Source organism: Siphateles boraxobius, unplaced genomic scaffold (assembly GCF_051911475.1).
Source record: "Siphateles boraxobius isolate OS27281-9 unplaced genomic scaffold, OSU_SipBor_1 81, whole genome shotgun sequence".
NCBI lineage: Eukaryota > Metazoa > Chordata > Actinopteri > Cypriniformes > Leuciscidae > Siphateles > Siphateles boraxobius.
The window spans coordinates 1572501-1595000 of NW_027509210.1; the positions used below are offsets into that span (position 1 = coordinate 1572501).

The 22500-nt window shown below is 39.0% G+C and overlaps 1 protein-coding gene across 3 annotated transcripts in view; it reads left to right on the forward strand.

Moving 5' to 3' along the window:
- The window catches only part of ermp1 (endoplasmic reticulum metallopeptidase 1), a 48047-nt gene that overhangs the window by 14807 nt on the left and 10740 nt on the right, over positions 1-22500 (forward strand). For all 3 annotated transcript variants that reach the window (XM_077221340.1, XM_077221341.1, XM_077221339.1), the window contains 5 exons: positions 1492-1712; positions 7659-7833; positions 8463-8653; positions 11992-12144; positions 21922-22124. In XM_077221340.1, coding sequence (XP_077077455.1) covers positions 1492-1712; positions 7659-7833; positions 8463-8653; positions 11992-12144; positions 21922-22124 — 943 coding nt within the window. The remainder of the gene's footprint in view (positions 1-1491; positions 1713-7658; positions 7834-8462; positions 8654-11991; positions 12145-21921; positions 22125-22500) is intronic.

Genomic DNA, 22500 nt, shown 5'->3' on the forward strand with positions numbered 1-22500 from the left:
CAAGAAAATAGTCTTTGCTACTGATATGCTGTTAAATGTATTTATTTATTTTTTTGTTTGTTTTAAACATCAAGTAATAGCATTATTTAAAAATATAAATACATTATTTATTAATTTAAAGGCCTAATCATAGCATTATTTAAATATAAACCATAAAAATGTAAAATTAATGATTTATTTATTTTTAATGCCAGTATTATTTAAAAATACAGGTCAATAATAATTAATCAATTCATTTATTTATTTAAAGGACAAACTATTGCATTATTTAAATAAAAATAATAAAAAATGAACATAAAATACATTTAATGAAAATGTAATATTTATTTATTTTATTGGCAAATCAGTAGTATTATTTTAAAAAATATTTTTTTGCCAAAAATTAGCATTATTTAAAAAATATTTATTTATTTTGTTGCCAAATCAATAGCATAATTTAAATAAAATTGTTATTTATTTATTTAACAGTTTATTTATTTATTTTAATGCCACATCAGTAGCATTATTTAAATAAATTAGCAGCATTATTTAAATAAATAAAATAAAATATTTTTAATTTATTAATAAAATTATTTTTTAACAAAGCATGTTATTGCTGATAATAACTGATATGCTGTTTAATATCATGCATCTGTTCAGTTGTGTATCGAACAGGCGTCATCAAAGTAATGGGTAAAGAAGAGTGTAAATATGAATAAGTGATGTCATCAGCTTCATATAGATGTATCTGATGTGAGACTTTAGAAAGCATTGATGTTTTCCGGCAGGGGGATGATACACACGTGATCTGGCGTGTGTGATCTGATGTGTGTGTGTGTGTGTGTGTGTGTGTGTGTTCTCCCACAGGCGGGCGATACACACGTGATCTGGCGTGTGTGATCTGATGTGTGTGTGTGTGTGTGTGTGTGTGTGTTCTCCCACAGGCGGGCGATACACACGTGATCTGGCGTGTGTGATCTGATGTGTGTGTGTGTGTGTGTGTGTGTGTTCTCCCACAGGCGGGCGATACACATGTGATCTGGCGTGTGTGATCTGATGTGTGTGTGTGTGTGTGTGTGTGTTCTCCCACAGGCGGGCGATACACACGTGATCTGGCGTGTGTGATCTGATGTGTGTGTGTGTGTGTGTGTTCTCCCACAGGCGGGGGATACACACGTGATCTGGCGTGTGTGATCTGATGTGTGTGTGTGTGTGTGTGTGTTCTCCCACAGGCGGGCGATACACACGTGATCTGGTGTGTGTGATCTGATGTGTGTGTGTGTGTGTGTGTTCTCCCACAGGCGGGCGATACACACGTGATCTGGCGTGTGTGATCTGATGTGTGTGTGTGTGTGTGTGTGTGTGTGTTCTCCCACAGGCGGGCGATACACACGTGATCTGGCGTGTGTGATCTGATGTGTGTGTGTGTGTGTTCTCCCACAGGCGGGCGATACACACGTGATCTGGCGTGTGTGATCTGATGTGTGTGTGTGTGTGTGTGTTCTCCCACAGGCGGGCGATACACACGTGATCTGGCGTGTGCGGTGTGTGTGGTGCTCTTGGGCTGGTTCGTGGCTCTGCTGTCGGTTCTGATCGTGGCTCTGCTCGTCACACTGACGGGTCGCTCCATGTTCTGGTACACACACTTCTACGCCGCCGTCTGTCTGTACGGCTCCGTCGCCGCCGGCAAGATCCTCCTGATACACACACTGGCCAAGAACCTGTACTACGGGGTGAGTGAGGAGACAGAACACACACACACACACACACACACACACACCTTCATCATGGTTTCAGCTGACTGCAGTCTGAGGGATGTCACACTTTGATGATGTCACATTGACACTGATGTCAGTAAACCCAACGGATGTAAACCTAAACAAAATAATTTTTTTGTAGCAAATGATGTTTTTTATGCAGAATAAGTTTTATTATTGAATAATTAGAATTTATTTATTTAGCCCAAAGCAGTATAATTATTTAAATAAATATAGCACAGATTTATTTATTTATTTCATACCTTTTTTTAAATCAAAAGTATTATTTAAATAAATTAATATGTATTTATTTGTCAAATCAGTAGTATTATTTAAATAATATATTCATTTATTTATTTAAATGTTAAATCAGTAGTATTATCTAAATAAAAATATTTATGTATTTTTTAAATGTGAAATCAATATCATTATTTAAATAAATGTAAAATAATAATAATATACATTTTTAAAATGTCAAATCAGTGACATTATCTAAATAAATACAAATAATTCTTTATGTATTTCCTTAATTATTTTAATGACCACCTAGTACCATTATTTATATAAATGTAAATATATATATATATATATATATATATATATATTTAAGCAATCAATTTATATATATATATTTTAATAAGTCGTGTTTTCACTGTTAAGTGATAAGCTGGCCAAAATAAAATACAAATATTTGTTTATTTATTTATGCATTTAAATAAGTTAAGTCTAATCAGTAGCATTATTTAAATAAATAAGAATAATAAGAATAATCTTTTTATTTAAATGCCAAGTCAGTAGTATTATTCAAATAAATGTTTACATTTATATATTTAATTAATCAATTTATATACATTTGTAATAATTAATTTTATGACTGATAACTGACATGCTGGCTAATATTATAAATTAAAAAAATATTAATAATCTCACAGAGAAATGGAGAATAAAGAAATGACCCACTGATTTCGAATCACTGAATAATTGTTTTGATTCATTATAATAGTATGTATATCTGATCAGACCAGTGTGTCGTTCCTGCGGGATCTGGTTAAACATGATCTGATGTAGAGCTGCGCACACTGAGACTGTCGTACATGTTTCAGGACGTCTGTGATACTGAGTCTCATCAGTTACAGCGTTTCTGATTATGCTCTGGTAATATTTAAGCTTTTTTAGTCCGTTTGAACAGCTTGATGTGATTTGAATATTCCATTGAGTCTATCATTTAATATCAGCTCATCAAAACTGTAGTAATATATATAATATAGGCTGATATAATATAATATACATAGTAATATATTATGAAAGAATGAAGAAAGTGTGTTTGTTTGTGCTGTCGTGGTTTTGCAATCTTACATTATTTGTCAATCATTGAAGCCGCTTTCTTGTGTTTGTATAGTTACACTTTAATTTCGCAGATTAGTTATTAAAATATATTCAGGTCACACAATATCAGCGGGTCATTTCTTCATTCTTCATTTCTCTGAGGTTTTCACATGTTTATTATTTCTCAGAAAAACTAGCATTCGCAGTTTATGCTTTTGAAAGAAGTGTCTTCTGCACATTTATTTGATCAAAATAAAAATACAGTAAAAAATGTGAAATATTATTCTAATGTAAATCAGCTGTTTTCTATGTGAATATATAGTAAAGTGTAATTTATTCCTGTGATCAAAGCTGTATTTTCAGCATCATTACTCCAGTCTTCAGTGTCACATGATCCTTCAGAAATCACTATAATATGATGATTTGATGCTCATAAACATTTATGATTATTATCAGTGTTGAAAATAATGATGATGCATTTTATTGTTCAGGATTCTTTAATGAATAAAAAGGTTCAAATGAACAGCATTTATTTGAAATAGAACCTTTTGTGAAATTATAAATGTCACTTTTGATCGATTTAAAGGTATTAAAATCTGCCGTTGTTCTGATAGATCTGTCAATCAAAACGTCATCTTTCACACATTCGCTGCCTCTAACCTAGAGACTGATATGAGTGTGTGTGTGTGTGTGTGTGTGTGTGTGTGTGTGTGTGTGTGTGTGTGTGTGTGTGTGTGTGTGTGTGATAAGAGTGGAAGTCAGATCAGATAAAGGACTGGATAAATGTGTGTTTCAGAGCGTCAGTCGAGGACAGTAACCTCTCACACACTAACACACACACACACTGTGGCTTGAAATATCAGTAGCGCTTTATTTTACACTCCTGTTCCACGTGTACATACACTCTACTTAATATAGCAATGACTATAACTGGTTAAAACCTTAACCCTTGCATTTACCTTATATCACCAGTAACTGTAAAACTTTAAAACTTGACAAAAAATATCTTCCGTAATTGGATCTAGTTTCAATCATATTGTCTAAAATTAAACACTTCCTAACTGACAAACACTGGAGACGGCTGTTCGTGCTTTTATCACTTCCTGTTTAGATTACTGTAACTCACTGTATTGCGGTATTACATTACATTACATTTATGCATTTGGCAGACGCTTTAATCCAAAGTGTCTTACATTGCATTTCAAGATACACATTTACATTCTCATCAGTTCTGATCCGCCTGGAAACACACGTTTCAGAGTAAAATAACCGGCTGTAGAAGTGTGTGTTTCAGAGAAACCAGTATTTCCAAGTCACAAATCGCTCGGCTGCAACTGGTCCAAAAGATTTATTGGGAAAAGTCGTAAATATGATCACATCACTCCAATTCTAAGAACTTCACTGGCTGCCTATTTAGTATAGAATTGATTTTAAGATTATTTTATTTGTATATAAACGTCTGCATAACCATTGTTATGTTGCACTAATTAAACTTCTAATTATTTTTTTAACATTAAAAACGTATTAGTTTTATCTGGCGTATTGATTTTTATTATTTTTTTATACATTTTTCTTAAATGTGTATATTATATTATATTTGTGTGTATATTTAGGATCTTTATTTAGCTGTCTTGTACAGCACTTTGGTCAGTCTTGTGACTGTTTTAAATGTGCTTTATAAATTAATTAAGCTTAAACTTGAAACTTAATTTCTTGGGTAAGTACAGTGTAAATACACATACTGTAAAATATCTGCTCTAGTTGACTCTCCGACTCCTGCTGCGCTCTGATTGGCTGAGACACAGTCAGTGTGTGTGAGGGACGTCACATATTGTCCAGTGTTTATTCAGTGTGTTTTATATAAGAAACACTGGATTCCTGCAATTATTCATATCCTCGCAGAACTACTATGACAAATGCTGCTGCACATCTTCAGTCACAGTAAATAAACTCTGCTTATTTGCAGATTCTGTGAGCTCGTCTGGGGTCCTTCGGTCCAAATGGACCCGACGCATTTAAATATATATTTTTTTTAAATCATAGCTTCATCGGAATGGTCTGAAATTTGGTGACTTTTTTGGTACTTGGTATATGAACATCCAAAAAAATTGGGGACAGGATTTGAATAATCTAAGTGGTTGTAAAAAAAATTGTCACACTCAGGACCTTCGGGGTCCAAATGGACCCGGATATGAAATCAATGGCAAATTGGCAAAAATTTGAAAATACCGAGTTTTTTTGTGCGCACAATCTACAAATCAGCCACGATCCAGAAAAAAAGTACACAACAGTGAAGGGGTGAATCTATAAAACATCAAGAGTGCAAAACAGACACATCCACACACACACACACACACACACACACACAAACACACTTTTATACATAAACAAACCAATAAATTCAGATTACCTATGTGTTTTGCATTTTTAAAATGCTCAGTTTGTCCACCAGATGGCATCCATCTCATTTCAAAAATTGCTTTCATGAGGTCTAGGCTTGACTCTAAAATGAAATACAGCTTTTAAAAAAAAATATATGTACAATTTTTTTAAAATAATTTTCTATTATATTCAATGGGGGGGCAAACTGGGGGGAAATGGGTCATATTTATTGCATAAATATTAATTATAAATCATAAAATTCTAAAAACACCAAAAAAGAAAAGAAAAAATATTATAAAAAACAAGTAAAAAAAAAAATTATGATTTTCTTTTAATAAATATGAATCCCACCCTTCCGGCCCATTTGGACCCGAAGGTCCTGAGTGTGACTCTGAAACGAAGGGTTAGTCTGTAAGAACGACATCTAGTGGTTGAGATCGGTACTGCAGTCCAGTTCAAAATATCGTAGATCGCCGTTTCTCCCGCCTCCACAGACTCGACACTCACACGGGTCGCCGGTTTGAGACGCGCAACAGGAACGAGCGCAGGAACGTACAGTATCACAGACCCAAACAATAAGCCTGGAAACACACATTTCAGAGTAAAATCTTAGCGTGTTTCCTCAATACATGCAAACATATTATGGTATTTTTATGCTTAAGTAGTGTGAAAAGTTACATACAGCAACTTTAATTAAGAGACAGTGGAATATTCATGCTTTTTAAAATTAATTTGTAATAATCTAAAATGATCTTCTTCACCTTTGTTACGTTCACTAGTTCGTGGCTCATTATTTACACTCCTTCAGTATGTTGAAGTTATATTTTAATGGATTATTATGATTTTTGCATGTATATATTTAAGAAATATTTGCTTATATATATAAAATTTGTATTATTTATAAATATAAATATTTTATATATAAATAACACATTTTTCTTAAATATATACATGCATGTGTGTGTATTTATATATATACAAAATAATTAATAATTATACACAGTACACACACATATATTATGTAAATACAAACTTTTATTTTGGATGCGATTAATGTTTCCCAGCCCTAATATACATATATATATACATACATACACATACATACAGTCAAACCAATATTTATTCAGACACCTTCAACATTTCTCACATTATCAGTTTATTCGCTATAGAAAACGGTGATAAAATATGACAAGAACTCAGAGTTATTAAATCAGTTGATATTTCACTCGTTTTGTCCGTCCTTCTGTTAGACTCTCACACATGAATTATGTTGAATATCTGTCAGCTGGTAAATTTAACTACACAATTAGATAATACCAGTTTAGCTCAACCAATCACCAAGCAATGCTTCATGTTGTTCAGTCTGTGGTGTAAAAAGCTGCATTAGCAATTAAAGAAAAAGCAAAACACGATCAGCTCAAAGTGTCGGATCATTTTTAGTCCCAAATGTTTATAAATGTTTCTGGTAGTCGCTGTATGAAGGATTTTTGGGTATAATATCTCAGTTTACTTTATTTTTCTCTCCTCACTTACATAAATGAACTATAGTGTCCTGATCACACTAGTAAAAACAAATATAAAAAATTATATCTGGTGTCTGAATAATTTTTTGTTTTGACAGTATATCTGATGGCACATAAGTGAATCAGCTGACCTGTCTGTGTGTGTGTGTGTGTGTGTGTGTTTCTCTCTCTCTCTCTCTCTGTGTGTGTGTGTGTGTGTGTGTGTGTTTCTCTCTCTCTCTCTCCCTCTCTCTCTCTCTCTCTCTCTCTCACTCTCTCTGTGTGTGTGTGTGTGTATGTTTCTCTCTCTCTCTCTTTGTGCGCGTGTGTGTGTATGTTTCTCTCTCTCTCTCTCTGTGTGTGTGTGTGTGTATGTTTCTCTCTCTCTCTCTCTGTGTGTGTGTGTGTGTGTGTGTATGTTTCTCTCTCACTCTCTCTGTGTGTGTGTGTGTGTATGTTTCTCTCTCTCTCTCTTTGTGCGCGTGTGTGTGTGTTTCTCTCTCTCTCTCTCTCTCTCTCTCTCTCTCTCTCTCTCTCTCTCTCTCTCTCTGTGTGTGTGTGTGTGTGTATGTTTCTCTCTCTCTCTCTTTGTGCGCGTGTGTGTGTGTGTTTCTCTCTCTCTCTCTCTCTCTCTCTCTCTCTCTCTCTCTCTCTCTCTCTCTCTCTCTCTCTCTCTCTCACTCTCTCTCTCTCTCTGTGTGTGTGTGTTCAGAGCGCGAGTCGTGTGTATCTGTCCGAGCTGTTCTTCGACGTGAGTCTGCTGTTGTGGTGTTGTGCGCTGCTCTTCCTCACTCAGCGAGGATTGTGTTCAGCGTACGTCCCCATGATGATGGTGGTGTTTCCACTCGCCAGCAAACTGATGCTCAGAAAACACTTCAAAGCCAGAGGTCAGAGGTCACACCACACACACACACACACACACACACGATTCTTTACATTATTCCTCTGAAATGAAGCTTATTTGGTGTATTTATTTCAGACATTTTGTTTTACAGCTGTCATGGTTCCTTAAGGTATTAATTATATATTATGATATTTGTGTGATATTTTAAGTGTTATACAATACAACATTTTAAAACGTTCATTCATTCAGGTCTATGAATCTAAAAATAGTGTGTAGAAAAAAAGTATATGCTATCACCTTAATACGAAGTAAATATTGAAGGTAATATTTCAGTTATTTGCTTTGACTTCAGTACAATGTCAAAATAAAAGCCAATTGCTTAATTCTGTATTTAAAAAAAAAATATATACATATATATTTTTAAATATATAATGCCTGTATGCAAATATACAATAGTATTTCAATTGCATCAAAATTACCCAATATTTGTATTAAAACTGGACTTTTATTTTGCCGTACCTTTAGGGTGTTCAGGTCTCTGGTGAGCAGTAGTTTTAGCTCAGGATGGGGTCAAAGGGCAGAAATCAGGGCTCTGATGTTTAAATGAGGCCGACACATGGCTGTTGTGCTGATTAGTGGTGTGTGTGTGTGTGTGTGTGTGTGTGTTTGCAGGAGCGTCTCTGCAGTACTCTGTCCTGTACCTCACGGGTCTCACCGTGCCTTACGTCCACATCATGTTCCTCATCTGGGTGGTTTTTGAGATCTTCACTCCTATCCTGGGCCGCAGCGGAACCGAAATACCACCCGATGTCGTCCTGGCGTCAATTGTTACCCTGGCAACCGTGATTCTGTCTTCCTATTTTGTGAGTCATACAGACTAACTGTAACATAGAAAATCAAACAAACGAAACAATCAAATTAAACGGGTGGTAAGACACATTTTTTCGAAGGCTTGATTGTGTTTGTGGGGTGCACTGTAACGTGTTCATGCTTGTTTTTAAAAAATTGCATTATTTTTCATATATTTTACCTTTATTCTACACTGCTCTATCCCTCCTTGTAAAAACGGTCTGATGGTTTCCGGGTTCTGTGAAGCCAGTCCCTCAAAACTACGCAATGGGCTCAGATTGGTTAGCTGGCCCAGTGTGTTGTGATTCGCTAACCGTCTAGTGCACGTTTTCCGGAAACGTCACGCCTCTTACCTTTACCGGTACTTTGTGCTTTATGGCTCGTTTCCACTGAGCAGTACGGTACGGTACAGTACGGTTCGGGTCGGGTCGGGTCAGTAAACCATGATCCGGCTAGCGTTTCCACCGCCAACAGTACCCTACTTGATAGGCGTGGTGTTTGCAGGAAAGAAGCGATCAACGTCATTTTCGCGCGAAGAAGAAAGCGACAAAGTAAACACTAATGGATGGCATACAGCAGATCTTGTCCTTGCTTCTCGGCATGTTTGTCACAAGAAGACAAGCGCCGACATTAGGCATTTCTCAATAACAAGTACGCAAAGTTCTCAGCAGAATGACTCCCGAGGACGCGAGTCCGGTAATTCTCCAAATGGAACAGCGCGTTCTTGAAAGCGTCACTCAGCTCGCTCTGCATGTACATTTTAGGCAACAATAAAACGAAATATATTATAAAACACCACTCTGCCTCTTTTCGTTTTCATTTAAATAAATTTTAAACATTATAGGCACACAAATGTGGTTCAGGCAATGTATAGACCTGATTATATTATTTACTGCATGTTTAACGTTAGCCTATTTATAACAAAACGAAATATAAAACACAACCCTGCATCTTTTCGTTTAAATTTTAAAAAATATTAAACATATTCCTGGCAATATTTGCATTTGTACAAATGTTGCAATAAACAACATTACAGTGATAATCTTGTAATAAAATAAAAAATGACAAAACTCAACCCAGTTAAATTTCAGTTTTAGCAATAATAGCCATTATAAAAGTATAAGTAAAAGGTAACGTTACAAGAAGCTATACAAGAGATAAAGCAAAAAATTCAGTCAAATATACAAATTCAGCGCTGGTCTAACATTAACGTTACAACGGAAAAGTTAAATAGCCTAAATATATGAAACTTCACTTAACCCTCAGCCAAAACGATTGGCCAGGGAACGAATTATCGATTCACGAGACCAAAGATCACCCGTTAAATTTACACAAGACGAATTACCACTACAGAGTCAGCGGCAAACGTCAGAACGACTAGCCGAGGAAAGGCTGTTCCAGGCGGGGAACATGAGCGCCGAGCGCCCGGTGATCGCCTAGAATGGATCAAATTATCATAAAACATTATAAATAAACCACAGATTTGAGCTTTAAACAACTACATTCTCGTCTGAAAAACTCTTAAAACTACATTTCGTGAAAGAATAACCATACTATTATATTCCAACTGTATATTAAAAAAATGGCGCTGCTTTTGTTGTCATTCCCCTTGTAGCTCGCGCAAGTGACGATACTCTGTCAACCAATCAGCGTTCTGCAGTGAGTCTAGCTCCACCCTTTAGTACCGTACCACTGTGCTAGGTACCCCAACGGAAGGGTACCCAAAAAGTGGTACGGTACGGTTCGGCCTTTTTGGTACCATTCACAACTTTTGACAGTGGAAACGCAAATAATTGCGTACCGTACCGAACTGTACCGTACCGTACCGCTCAGTGGAAACTAGCCATTAGTGTATTATAAACAATGGCGTCAATAAAACCAATCGGACCCGGGGAAACGTTAGTGAAGATGATCAAGCAGAACCTGTTCAAGAACGGCTGTTAAACGACGTTTCAGAAAGCTTTGTTTTTTGTTGTTGTCTCATTACTTTTTAGATACGCTGCTATTTAATTGTACTAATTATTATAGTATTACAAAAAATAAGCTTCATAAACAAGAATTTCATATAATCGTTCTAACAAATTATACTACAGTCCTCAAAGGGATTTTTTTGAGTAAAGACTGCGGATCTGTAGTGATCGTTACTGACTGTATGGCACCATTACTTCTGTATTTTTAGAACGATTGTAGACAAATATCTGTCGACAGAACTATTCACCCAAAACGAACACTAAACATCGGCTGCCAAATCAAACACAGAACCATGTTTAGCATGCCTGTAGATAAACAAGCATGTAGATAAACATAAAAGCTCTAATCAAAGAATAATTTACACTAATTCCAAGTTCGGTTAGGTTTGAATGAGCATTTAACAAGCTGGTTTGCAGAGCCAAACAGCGTTGTCATTTGTTTACTTCCTTGCTACAACGTACAATTAACAATACGAACTATTACAGGAAAACACATCGACGAAAAATAAATCATACTTACAGGTTGTGGCCCGTAAACAAAAGCTTCTGTTTTTAAAGTTGGAACTGCTCCATCTTTCAGGACAAGCCGTTGTGCGAATCCTGCATTGAACTCGTGAAGATTGTGGAAGCTTTCCTCCGTAACATGTGCAGCACAGAGAGCGAGATTTGGGTCATAATTAACCATTGATCCCTAACTCCCGCGACCCTAGGAAAGCTGAACAAAGTGGACCTGCAATCCGGGCACTGATGAAAATAACAGCGTTTCAACAACATTGCGACGGCAACAACACTCCTATACCTAGGGCTGGGTATTGTTCAAAATCTTTCGATCCGGTGCCAATTTCAAACATTTCAGTTCAAACATTTCAATTCAAACATTTCAATTCAAATTGTCACATTCAAGTATTCAAATTCAAACATTCAAATTAAAATCATTACATTCAAACAGTAAAATTCTAAATTCTAACATTCAAATTGAAACATTTAAAGTCAAACTCAAACAGTCAAATTCAGATATTTAAATTTAAACATTCCAATTCAAACATTCTAATTGCAGTTAACATTCTTAATTCAACATAAAACAAACCTGTCTCTCTCTCTCTAATGCGGTTCTATGTGTACATGATGATCAATTGGTCTTGGGTTTTTAAAAGATTTTTAATTTGAATTGCCTTTCAATGTTTTGGGGATATGATGTTTGAATTAGGAATGTAAAAAATGTGTAAAAAATGAAGTTTTTCTAAAACTCTCTCTCTGTCTCTCTCTCTCTCTCTCTCTCTCTCTCTCTCTCTCTCTCTCTCTCTCTGTCTCTCTCTCTCTCTCTCTCTCTCTCTCTCTCTCTCTCTCTCTCTCTCGCTCTCTCTCTCTTTCTCTCTCTCCAGATGCATTTCATCTATCTGTCGCGCAGCACACAGCGGATGTTGGCTGGTCTGGGGTCAGTGTTCTCGCTGATGTTTGTTCTGGTCTGCTGTGGTCTGTTCTTCCCGTACTCTGGTGACCCGTCCAGTCCTCGACCCAAACGAGTCTTTGTCCAGGTATCGTCATCACTGATCCGACATTAGAGTTTACTGAAACTCAAACCATGAAATATTGTCCTGACGTGAAACAAAATAAACATTACCTGAGAATAAGTTTAAGTTTTTATATATATATTCATTATTTTAGCTAGTTGCAAAAAATAAATAAAACAATATTCATTTTATTTTAACATGATGCACATCTGAATGGATTATTACAGTAGTTGTGTCCAGTGTTGGGCGAAACTCATTACAAGTAATTTGAGTTACGTAATCAGATTACTTTTTCAAGTAACTAGTAAAGTAATGCATCACATTTACAATTTACAAGAAAATATCCGAGTTACTTTTTCAAATAAGTAACATTGTTTTCCCATTTATTGACTGACAGCTCTCTTGTCCTCATGTTGAGAATTGAAGTGCAGAGGTGTGTGTGTGTGTGTGTGTGTGTGTGTGTGTGTGTGTGTGTGTGTGTGTGTGTGTGTGTGTGTGTGTGTGTGTGTGTGTGTGTGTGTGTGTGTGTGTGTGTGTGTAAACATGATGGTAAATGTGAGCATTTACTCATCTCACTTGCACACAAAAAAAGATTCAATATTCCTCAAAATTAATAAAATCTGTGAAATGCAGAATCAGAATACTATGCGAACCTCCAATAACTAAATATGTTAAAAACATACATTTTGCATTTTTATGGATTTAATCTCAATTTGACCAATGTATTTGCCTCTAACCTTCGATGATACAGTTAAACCATAAGCAAAAATGACTATGGATTTTTTTTTTACTTTCTTCTCCTGCATCATATTCTTCTGTTATCCAGAGCAGCAGCAGCTGAAAAATTGACTTGAGCGGCGCCCTCTACTCTACTGTACTCTACTCTACTCTACTGTACTGTGCTCTACTGTACTGTACTCTACTGTACTGTACTGTACTCTAATGTACTCTACTGTACTGTACTGTACTGTACTCTACTGTACTCTTCTCTACTGTACTGTACTCTACTCTACTGTACTCTACTCTACTCTACTGCACTCTACTCTACTCTACTGTACTCTACTCTACTGTACTCTACTGTACTCTACTCTACTGCACTCTACTCTACTCTGCTGTACTCTTCTCTCTTGTACTCTACTCTACTGTACTCTACTGTACTCTACTGTACTCTACTCTACTGTACTCTACTGTACTCTACTCTACTCTACTGTACTCTACTCTACTGTACTGTACTGTACTCTACTGTACTCTACTCTACTGTACTCTACTCTACTGTACTCTACTCTACTCTACTGTACTCTACTCTACTGTACTCTACTGTACTCTACTCTACTGCACTCTACTCTACTGTACTCTACTCTACTGTACTCTACTCTACTGTACTGTACTCTACTCTACTTTACTCTACTCTACTGTACTGTACTCTACTCTACTCTACTCTACTGTACTCTACTGTACTCTACTCTACTGTACTCTTCTCTCTTGTACTCTACTGTACTGTGCTCTACTGTACTCTTCTCTCTTGTACTCTACTCTACTGTACTCTACTGTACTGTGCTCTACTGTACTGTACTCTTCTCTCTTGTACTCTACTGGACTCTACTCTACTGTACTGTACTCTTCTCTCTTGTACTCTACTGTACTCTACTCTACTCTACTCTCTCGTACTCTACTGTACTGTACTCTACTGCACTGTACTGTACTATTCTCTCTTGTACTCTACTGTACTCTACTCTCTCGTACTCTACTGTACTCTAATGTACTATTCTCTCTTGTACTCTACTGTACTCTACTGTACTCTACTCTCTCGTACTGTACTGTACGGTACTCTAATGTACTATTTTCTCTTGTACTCTACTGTACTGTACTCTACTGTACTATACCGTACTCTACTGTACTGTACTCCTCTCTCATACTGTACTGTACTCTACTGTACTGTATGGTACTCTAATGCACTATTCTCTCTTGAACTCTACTGTACTCTACTGTACTCTACTCTCTCGTACTCTACTGTACGGTACTCTACTGTACTCTACTCTCTCGTACTCTTCTGCACTGTGCTCTACTGTACTGTACGGTACTCTAATGTACTATTCTCTCTTGTAATCTACTGTATTGTACTCTACTGTACTCTACTCTCTTGTACTCTACCGTACTATACCGTACTCTACTGTACTGTACTCTTCTCTACTGTACTGTACTCTTCTCTCTCATACTCTACTATACTGTACGGTACTCTAATGTACTATTCTCTCTTGTACTCTACTGTGCTGTACCCCACTCTACTGTACTCTGTACTCTGCTCTCTCGTACTCTACTGTACTGTGTTCTACTGTACTATACTCTTCTCACTTGTACTCTTCTCTACTGTACTCTACTGTACTCTACTCTCTTGTACTCTACAGTACTGTGCTCTACTGTACTATACCATACTCTACTGTACTGTACTCTACTGTACTGTACTCTTCTCTCTCATACTCTACTGTACTGTGCTCTACTGTACTGTACGGTACTCTAATGTACTATTCTCTCTTGTACTCTACTGTACTCTACTGTACTCTATTCTCTCGTACTCTACTGTACTGTGCTCTACTGTACTATACCGTACCCTACTGTACTGTACTCTTCTCACTTGTACTCTTCTCTCTTGTACTCTACTATACTGTACTCTTCTCACTTGTACTCTACTGTACTGTACTCTACTGTACTCTACTCTACTGTACTCTTCTCTCTCGTCTGTACTGTGCTCTACTGTACTGTACTTTACTGTACTGTGCTCTACTCTACTTTACGGTACGGTACTCTACTGTACTCTTCTCTCTTGTACTCTACTGTACTGTACTCTACTGTACTCTTGTACTCTACTGTACTCTACTGTACTGTGCTCTACTGTACGGTACTCTACTGTACTCTTCTCTCTTATACTCTACTGTACTGTACTCTACTGTTCTGTACGGTACTCTACTGTACTCTACTGTACTCTTCTCTCTTGTACTCTACTCTACTGTACTCTACTTTACTGTGCTCTACTGTACGGTACTCTACTGTACTCTTCTCTCTTATACTCTACTGTACTGTACTCTACTGTTCTGTACGGTACTCTACTGTACTGTGCTCTACTGTACGGTACTCTACTGTACTGTGCCCTACTGTGCTGTACTCTACAGCACTCTACTGGACTCTTCTCACTTGTACTCTACTGTTCTGCACGGTACTGTACTCTACTGTACTCTTCTCTCTTGCACGCTACTGTACTGTTATGTACGGTACTGTACTCTACTGTACTGTACTCTACTCTACTGTACTCTTCTCTCTTGTACTCTACTGTACTATACTGTACTGTACTCTTCTCTCTTGCACGCTACTGTACTGTTATGTACGGTACTGTACTCTACTGTACTGTACTCTTCTTTCTTGTACTCTACTGTACCATACTCTACTGTACGGTACTCTACTGTACTCTATTGTACTCCGCTGTACTGTACTCTTGTCGTATCTTTTCTTCCTTAACAAGCAGTAATGACCACTGACGACTTGAATTAAATAAAACGAACTGTTTACTGAAGTTAACGAACAGGATTACACATTGATACAGCGCACAAACATGGAGTCATTTTTTTTTTCTCTTCTCTACCTAGTTCTATCTGCGCGCTCAGCCCCCTAAGCATTTTGGGTAAACTTTTCTTAAAGCTGAACAACCTTATAAATGACAACACTGTTTCTGTTATTATTAAAGATAATTATTTAAACATTTCTATTCTAATTAATTCACAACATCCTCCCCCCATGAACAAATGTTCATCAACTTAAATCTCTAATGCATAAAGCAATTGAACGGGTCTCTTTAACACAGTCCTTGTGGATGTGCGAACAGCACAGGATCTAACTTTGCCATCTCGGCCTGGAAACAGTTCTTCAATTTTTCCTAATTTCCAGGTTTGTCTCGGCATGTTGGCATCTCCAATGAGAACAATGTCACCCATCTTCAACTCAGTAGGTTTCTGTGTTTTGCAGGAATGTGCAGATTTCAGGTCCAGTAGATAGTCCTTCCTCCAGCGATTCCACAGGTTGGTCATGAGTCGGTTCCTGTATCTCCACCTCTTTGTCATATCCTCTTTACTCACAGTGGGATGATCATAGTCTGCTGGAAATGGTTTTGGAGGCAGTGAAGTGAGTCGTTCACCAACCAAGAAGTGTGCTGGTGTTAGTGGCTGCGGCTCGTCGATCTCATTGTGTACAAAGGTGAGGGGTCTGGAATTCAGTGTGGCCTCTACTTCTGCAAGGAGTGTAGACATTTCTTCAAAGGTAAGCGATGCTTTTCCTAGCACCTTTCTCAGGCTCGTTTTCACAGACCTTACAAGCCTCTCCCAAAATCCACCCCACCAGGCTGCTCGTTCTACAATGAAACGCCAAGTGATGCCCTTCCATGAGAAGTATTCCAGAATTTGTGGATCTTTGATGGCCTTCCACAGCTCACTAAGGTCTTGATTTGCTCTCTTAAAGGTTTTAGCATTGTCTGAATAGATGACCTTGCACAGCCCTCTTCTGGAAACAAATCGCTTGAGTGCTAACAAGAAACTTTCTGTTGACTGACTTGAAACCAGCTCCAAATGCACTGCTCTAGTGATAGCACATGTGAACAGAGCAACATAAGCCTTGCATAATGCACGATCATTCTTCACATACAGTGGACCTGCAAAGTCTATGCCAGTTACTTCAAATGGGGGGGTCTCTGATATTCTGTCTCGGGGTAATGGAGCCATGTCCTGCTGTGCGGGCTTTGCTTTAAATCTTTTGCACACAGTACATTTTGACACAATACTTTTCACAATTTGTCTGCCTCGCAAAATCCAGTATCTACTTCTAATTTGTACTAGTGTGTCTCTCAGACCAGAATGCATGATAAATTCATGGTTGTGCTGAACCAGCAGCTCACAATATCTGTCTTTGTTGGGCAGAATCCATGGATGTTTTTCTCTGTAACTAAATTCTGACTGTTGCAGTCTGCCTCCAACACAGAGCAATTCATCTTCGTCGAGGAAAGGTTTTAGGTCTCTGATTTTTGAATCTGCATTCAGGGTCTTACCAGCTTTCAGCAAATTGATTTCATGACTAAAGCTGCTATCTTGTGTCACCTTTATCCAGTACTTCTCGGCCTCAAACATTTCATCAGCAGTCAACTCACCTCGCATTTTGGAGCTTGAACTTGTATTGTACACAAACCGCTTGATCCAAGCGGTGACGCGCAGAACTCGCTTCAGCTTACTGTACTTCAGTAATTCCAGCACAGGTTCCATTCCCTTTTCGTCACTGCCGCTACTGAGTTGCACGATGACCTGCTGACCTTGCTTTAGCTCACTAGTCACATCTTCATCGCTTTGATCTTCATCTCTCTCTTCCAATTGATTCAGTGCAGTCAGAAATGAAGGTCCTTTCCACCACAGTTCACTTTCTTTCAGGTTAGTTGCAGTCTGACCTCTGGTGGGAAGGTCCGCAGGATTGAACTTGCCTTTACAGTGAGACCACATAGCAGGATTAGTTAAAGACTGGATTTCTGACACTCGGTTTGACACAAACTGTTTCCATTTGTGAGCTGGACTGCGAATCCACTGCAGCACAATCATCGAATCCGTCCACATATGAACTTGATGTAGCTCCAGATTCAGAGGCTTTAACAGACTGTTTCCTAGTCTTGCTCCAATCACTGCTCCCATCAGCTCAAGACGGGGCAGTGAGATCTTCTTCAGGGGGGCTACCCTGGACTTAGAAGCAACAAGGCATGTGGTCTTTGCTCCATCCTCAGCTACTCGCAGCAGGTAAGCGACAGTACTATAAGCTTTCTCGCTTGCATCACAAAACACGTGGAGTTGATGTGCGTCGTGTCTGTGCACTGATTTTATTCCATACCAACGAGGAATGTGTATGTGGTGGATCTGTGGAAGTTCTGAACACCATCCTTTCCATTCTTGTGCAAGATCAGTGGGCAGCTCCTCGTCCCAGCCAAGGCCTCGTATCCACATCTCTTGGAAGAGGCATTTTACTCGCACAGTGAATGGGGTAAGAAAGCCTATTGGGTCGAATATGCGAGCAGAGAGCTTTAGAACACTTCTTTTAGTATTCTCTCTTTTAGCTACAGCATCCAGCAGTGCAGTCAGGTCAAAGACAAATTCATCTGTTTTTGTTCTCCATACCAAGCCTAGTACCTTCAGCACTGATCCATGCGTTTCTGTCTCCTCTGAAGGTTCACTCATTGTCGTCTTCCATTTCTCCTTCAATGCAGCACAGTTGGTTGTCCACTTGCAAAGGTCCATGCCAGCTGCAGACATAATCTCCCTTGCACCAGTAGTTATGGAGAAGGCATTTTCAACATCACTTGCACTTGAGATTAAGTCATCAACATAAAGTGATTCTTTTATTATCTTTACTACCTCAGGAAGTTGGTCTTCATATTCCTTCAGATGCTTTCTCACTGTAGCTGCCAGGAGGAATGGGCTGGGGGACACTCCAAACACCACTCTCGTCATCCGTAGCACACGCAGCGTCTCACCTGCGTCTTCATGGGGTGGTGCAGTGAGCCAGAGGAACCGCACTGCATCTCTGTCCTTCTCAGCAAGAGAAATCTGCAAGAAGGCCTTCTTGATGTCTGCGGTAAATGCAATCTCATTCAGTCTGAATTTTATTAGTATGCTGAGCAGATCTGGATTCAGGTTAGGACCAGTAAGTAGACAGTCATTCAATGATGGAAAGCCAATGTCATGTGATGAAGCATCAAACACTACTCTGAGCTTTGTTGTTACCTTGTCCTCCCGAAGAACAGCATGATGAGGCATGTAATACTTTACAGTGTTTGGAGCTGATCCATCCTCCATCACGTCTTCGACGATGCCTTGCTTAAGGTATTCATTCACGACTTCATTATATCTGTGATACAACACTACATCTGACCGCCACTTTCTTTTAAGTCCTTCAAATCTTTTTCTTGCGATTCTGTAGTTATCTGGGAGTTCTGGTTTGTCAGGTCGCCATGGCAGCTCAACTTCATATCGCCCGTTTTTGTACTGAGTAGTTTTTTCAAACATGTGAAGAGCCTCCTCTTCTTCAGGGCTGTCTGTCTGCTGCATGGTAATGCCAAGGGACTCTATTTCCCAGAAGGCTTTCAGACGTTCTGAGACCAGCGTGTCTTCATTAATTTGTATGTGCATGCATGCTGTGTCGGAAACACTGGACATTGTGACTGGGCCCTGCACTGACCATCCAAAAATGCTCTCAATGGCCACAAGTGCATCTGTGATTCTTTCCACTTGGCCTGACACTATATGCCAATAATAGTCTGCACCAATCAGCATGGACAACTCTGTATCACAAGTGCTGGGGTCTGGGTAGTCTGCCAACTGCAAGCCTTTTCGTTTCAACTCTGCTTGGATGTGCTCACCTGGAATCTTCATCACAGCAGTGCACACTTGGGGGGTCTCGAGCGCTTCTACTTCCACCTTCTGCTCTTTGTTCCAGATGCTTTGTAGAATGACCTTCACTGTGTTGCGCCTTGATGTTACTGGTGCTGCAGAGCCAAAAGTATGAAGAGTGAACGTTTCTTGCTTTGTCACAGGCAATTTTAAAGCTCTTACTGTGTTCTCACTGATGAAGCTTCTCTGACTGCCCCCATCCAGTAGGCAGCGAATGCTTTTACGTCCACCAGGTCCTTCTGCCCATGCTCTTACAGTCTGAAGAAGCACAGTGTTCTGTTTATTGGGCTGTATCTTAACAGAATGCGAAGCAAATGAAGAAACTACATCATCTTTGTTGTCAGTGTCTGAAGTGTTTTTTTCTCCTTTCTCACACACAGCACTATGATGTCTGCCTCCACACAAATTACAGCACACCTTGGCCTTACAGAATCTTGCAATGTGTTTCGAACCAAGACAAACAAAGCATCGTCCCAGTTTCATCAATTTTACTTTTCGAGCAGCAATATCAGTTCCTGGACACAGTTCTGTTGTGTGTGCTGCACTGTCACAGAAAAGACATATCTGTAATCTTTGACTGGTGGTTTGCAGTACTGCAGCTGACGGCATGTGATGCTTTTTCTGCTTCATTTCAATTGATGTGTCTGGTCTTTTAAATGGTTTTTGATAGCTCTGGCTGTCTTTGGAATTACCTGGCATAATCAGTTGCATGGCTCTTTCTCTGCTCAAAATCTCTTTCTGTAGAAATTCCATAACTTCCGAGACCTTCCATTCATCACTGGTTCCTCTTTGGCGACTGTACTGGAGAGTAATGTCGTCTGGAATCATCTGTAGCAGAACAGGGCATAGCAGGCTGCCGTATGCCTCTGATGCAACACCCAGCGATTCTAAGCTACGGATCTGTACTTCACATTCATCATAAAGTTGTCTCAGAGCACTCACATCGTGTGATTTCTTTACTGGGCAGAGATTCAACAACTTGGTCATATGCGTATTAATGAGCAGATCCTTTCTTCCGAACCGGTTCAGAAGCAGATCGATCGCGTGATCGTAATTACCGTCTGTCAACATCAATCCCGCTATTGCCTTTGAAGCAGCGCCGGTTACGTATGTCTTTAAGTAATTAAACTTCTCTGTTTTGCTCAGCGCGTCGTTTCTGTGAATAGCGGTTTCAAACTGATTCCAAAAGTCTTGCCACAAGCTAATTTCACCGCTGAACTTGCTGATAATTAACTTGGGTAACTTAACTGTTTGTCCGCGCTGCAATGGCACTGTTTCACACGGCCCGCTGTTAGTGCTTTCCCGGATTCTCTGCGTCACGCGCTGCACGCGAGCTTTCGCGCTGACGACTCGCTCTCCATACTCCTCCGCATTAACAACTTCATTTTCCAAATCATCCATTTCTGTATACTCCTGTATTTCGCGATTCAACTCCAGTAGCGTTTCCTCTTTTGCAGATAACAGGGCTAACAGTTCACATAATCTGTCAACGATCGGATCTTCTTTGCCAACCTCTGTTTCTACGTCTTGCAAAAGTCTCGTCGTGGAACCGCGTACAGCTCTCCGTTTTCTGAGTAGTCTTTCAAGTCGCTCCGCCATTTCGGATGTTGCCTGCAAGTTATCCCGGGTTTCGGCACCAAAGATTGTCGTATCTTTTCTTCCTTAACAAGCAGTAATGACCACTGACGACTTGAATTAAATAAAACGAACTGTTTACTGAAGTTAACGAACAGGATTACACATTGATACAGCGCACAAACATGGAGTCATTTTTTTTTTCTCTTCTCTACCTAGTTCTATCTGCGCGCTCAGCCCCCTAAGCATTTTGGGTAAACTTTTCTTAAAGCTGAACAACCTTATAAATGACAACACTGTTTCTGTTATTATTAAAGATAATTATTTAAACATTTCTATTCTAATTAATTCACAACAACTCTACTGTACGGTACTCTACTGTACTGTACGGTACTATACTGTACTCTACTCTATTGTACTCTGCTGTACTGTACTCTACTGTACTCTTGTACTCAACTGTACTCTACTGTTCTCTACTCTAGTGTACTCTACTGTAAGGTACTCTACTGCACAAGATGGAATCTTCAATTCCCTCGGCCTGAGGCTTATTATTTCACTTTTTGGTGTTACATTTGCCTAAAATTATAACTTTTTTTGTTATAAAAAAAACAGCCCAGCCCAGGTGGAAAAAAAAGTAACGCAAAAGTATCGTAACGCATTAGTTTTCTAAAAAAGTAACTAGGTAACGCAATATTGTAATGTATTACTTTTCAAAGTAACTTTCCCCAACAATGATTCTGTTTGTGTGTGTGTGTGTTTTCAGCACACCACACGCAGGTTCCACGCGCTGGACGGGTCGCTGCAGAGCTCCGACTCGGGATTATGGATCAACAGTCTGGATTACACCGGGATGCAGCACATCACTCCTCATATCCCAGAGATCAACGACAGCATCCGCACACACTGCCAGGACCAGCTGCCCTACTGCGGCTTCCCATGGTTCCTCCCGGTCAAGTTCCTGGTCAAGTGAGTGAAGCTCGGAGGATCGGATGATGTGCGGCTTCAGCGTTAAACCCATAGACTGTAAAAACATATGGATGTAGTGTCTGTGATGTCACCCAAAGTGGGCGGAGCCGGCTGTCGCCATCTTGTCAGCGTGTCACTCCTGGATAACTGAAAAATCACATTTAGGAGCATAATTCCTGGTGAAAAACTACATTACTCATGATTCTGCAGAGAAATCAGAGAATCATGACAAGCACAACATACAACTAGAGCTCAGACCACTTCAGTGAAGCACTGCAAATGAAGTAATAGAGCCTGGAATATTTTAAACCCCCCATTTTGGCAAGTGGGGCATAAATGACATACTCAAAATAAAAAGCTCATTAGTCAGTGTGAA